This window comes from Brassica oleracea, chromosome C7 (assembly GCF_000695525.1).
Source record: "Brassica oleracea var. oleracea cultivar TO1000 chromosome C7, BOL, whole genome shotgun sequence".
NCBI lineage: Eukaryota > Viridiplantae > Streptophyta > Magnoliopsida > Brassicales > Brassicaceae > Brassica > Brassica oleracea.
In genome coordinates this window covers 26,435,052-26,437,574 of record NC_027754.1, presented here as the reverse complement: position 1 = coordinate 26,437,574, position 2,523 = coordinate 26,435,052, and the positions used below count along the sequence as shown (strand labels likewise).

Genomic DNA, 2,523 nt, shown 5'->3' with positions numbered 1-2,523 from the left:
CATGATGTCTCACGTTCACGTTGGTGACGTTCCCATTGCCCATTGGTTCCAGCTTTTAGATTTTTCCAATTCAACAGAAGACAAAGACATGTTAGTTGACAAAGAAAATGACAAAGACTTGTTGTTAATGTCTGATTTATAGTTAAAATAAACTTCATTAACTAAAATAAACAGTACAAAACAAAACCAACTAACAATAGGAAAGCGAGTCGGGTTGAGTTCTGATACTCGGAGACCCGGCTTTAAATCAAAAGCCCATAAACCCAAAAAGGCCCATAAGTAAAATTACATTTTCTCTTTACAGCCCATTCGTATTCGGTCACTTCCACTGCAACCTCCAAAACGATATCTCGCCGCCGTCGACGACGACGTCTGCTTTGCTTTGCAGTTTGCACCGTAAGTGTGTCAGGATCAACTTAGAAGAAGCGTTTTAGCTCAATCCTTAGATCCGATGGAGGTTTGTGGCGTAGATTCTGAAGGGAAGGAGTTTAACAGCGCAAAAGAGATGTGGAGAGAAGAAATTGGAGAAGAAGGAGATGAAACGAAGAAGACCCAGTGGTACAGAGACGGAGTTTCTTACTGGGAAGTAAGTTAAACTTGTTTCGTTTTTTGTTCTTAGTCTCTGTCTTGATTTTAATTTCACCTTCTTTTTTTTCTTTGTTTGATTCTCTGTAGTATTTCTCAGATTTGATTGACTTCTATTGCAAGTAAATTTGTAACCCTAACATGTTTAACCTGTTGAAGCTTCTATTTCATGTTCTTAATTTAAGGGTGTTGAAGCTTCTGTTGATGGAGTATTAGGAGGATATGGGCATGTCAATGATGCTGATATAATAGGAAGTGAGGTCTTTCTCAAGATCCTTCTGCAAGAAAGATTAGTGAATGGAGAAACAAATCAACATCTAGTGGCTCTTGGTACTCTTCTCTCCTTTCTTTCTTTTTACATATGTGTTTCTTTGAAAATCACACAACTTCACTTGCAGATTGTGGATCTGGTGTTGGAAGGATCACTAAGAATCTTCTGATACGGTACTTTAACGAGGTGAATGTTTTCTTTGATTCTGTTCACTTGCTGCTATGCTCTCAGTTCTTCTCTGTTTGTTTTGTTGACAACTATTGTTTTTGATCTTAGGTTGATCTTGTCGAGCCTGTAGCACAATTCCTCGATGCTGCACGTGAAAATCTGGCATCTACGGGCTCAGTAACGCACAAAGCAGCTAACTTTTTCTGTGTACCTCTTCAGGTATCACTCTTGTACATTCTCATTTGTTTTATCTTTGTTTTCAGTTCTCCTTCACATTTGTTTTGTTAATTTTTTTTATATATAACTGTAGGAGTTTACTCCAGCTGATCAGAGATACGATGTCATATGGGTTCAGTGGTGCATTGGGCATCTCACTGACGATGATATTGTTTCCTTCTTTAACCGAGCAAAGGTGAAGACTTTTTGTCTTACTATTTCGTTACACCATGTTTTGTTTCTCTATTACAAGTCATGTGAAACCATAGTTTTTTTTATGCGGTTGTGTCTTTCTGCTGCTTAATCTCATGTGATGTTTGTGGTTGATCTTAGGGATGCCTTAAACCCGGTGGGTTTTTCGTGGTGAAAGAGAATCTTGCTAAGCAAGGTTTTTTTCGCTCTCGACTTTGATGTTCTTATGAACTGCTCTATCTGAGGAAAACTAAGTATATTTGTTTTTTTGCTGCGCAGGATTTGTTTTGGATAAAGAGGATCGTAGCATCACCCGATCGGATCCCTACTTTAAACAGCTCTTTCGTCGATGTGGGTTACATCTCTATCAAACAAAGGTTTAGTTCTTGTCTATTCTTTCTTTTTGTCATCTTATGATCGTATTCTAAGAACTGTTGGTTTAGAAGCTTACAGTTTTTCCAAAACCATTTCCAGGATCAGAAGGGTCTTCCGAAAGAGTTATTTGCTGTAAAAATGTATGCTTTAACGGTTGATACACCACCCAAAGTCCACAGAACCAGATCGAAAACTAGCAGCAACAGACCACAAATTATCAAATGACAGTCTTGTTTTTTTTTTGTTGCGAAATTATGGTCTTGATTTAATTAAAGAAGCTACCAAAGTTATTGTAAGATCCGTGGAGCAAGGCTTGGTTGCTTCGAGGTAAGTTCACAGTCACGTGGTTTGGATGTGGCCTGCTCGAATCTACTGTCCTCGCCTGGTTTATGTACCTTGTTCATTTTCTGAACTTGAAGATATATGTATTATAATTTACACATACGTTAGAGCGTATTCCTCAAATGGTGATTTGTAATCTGAATCGTAGTTGTTGCATATCAATCATTTTTGCAGCCGAGGTGCCTTATGTTGAGTTGTTGCATTCATCTCCAAACTTGAACCATAAGACAGACAACATTGTTTGTTTTCTTTGCTCTTAAATATATTTTGCTTATTTGTTCAATAAATGATTTTAGGTCAAAGAATTTGTTTACAAGATCTGTAGTAGTGTGGTGTTTTGCTGGTGTTGTTGCAATTGCGGATTGCTTTTGGCT

The 2,523-nt window shown here is 37.8% G+C and overlaps 1 protein-coding gene across 1 annotated transcript; it reads left to right on the top strand.

Moving 5' to 3' along the window:
- The first annotated feature begins 323 nt into the window (after nt 1-323).
- On the top strand, nt 324-2,322 carry LOC106303677 (alpha N-terminal protein methyltransferase 1). The gene is made up of 8 exons (XM_013739977.1): nt 324-586; nt 771-915; nt 984-1,042; nt 1,133-1,243; nt 1,335-1,436; nt 1,574-1,628; nt 1,712-1,809; nt 1,907-2,322. The coding sequence occupies exons 1-8, from the start codon at nt 452-454 to the stop codon at nt 2,030-2,032; spliced, it is 831 nt and encodes a 276-aa protein (XP_013595431.1). The 5' UTR covers nt 324-451; the 3' UTR covers nt 2,033-2,322.
- The last annotated feature ends 201 nt before the right edge of the window (nt 2,323-2,523 follow it).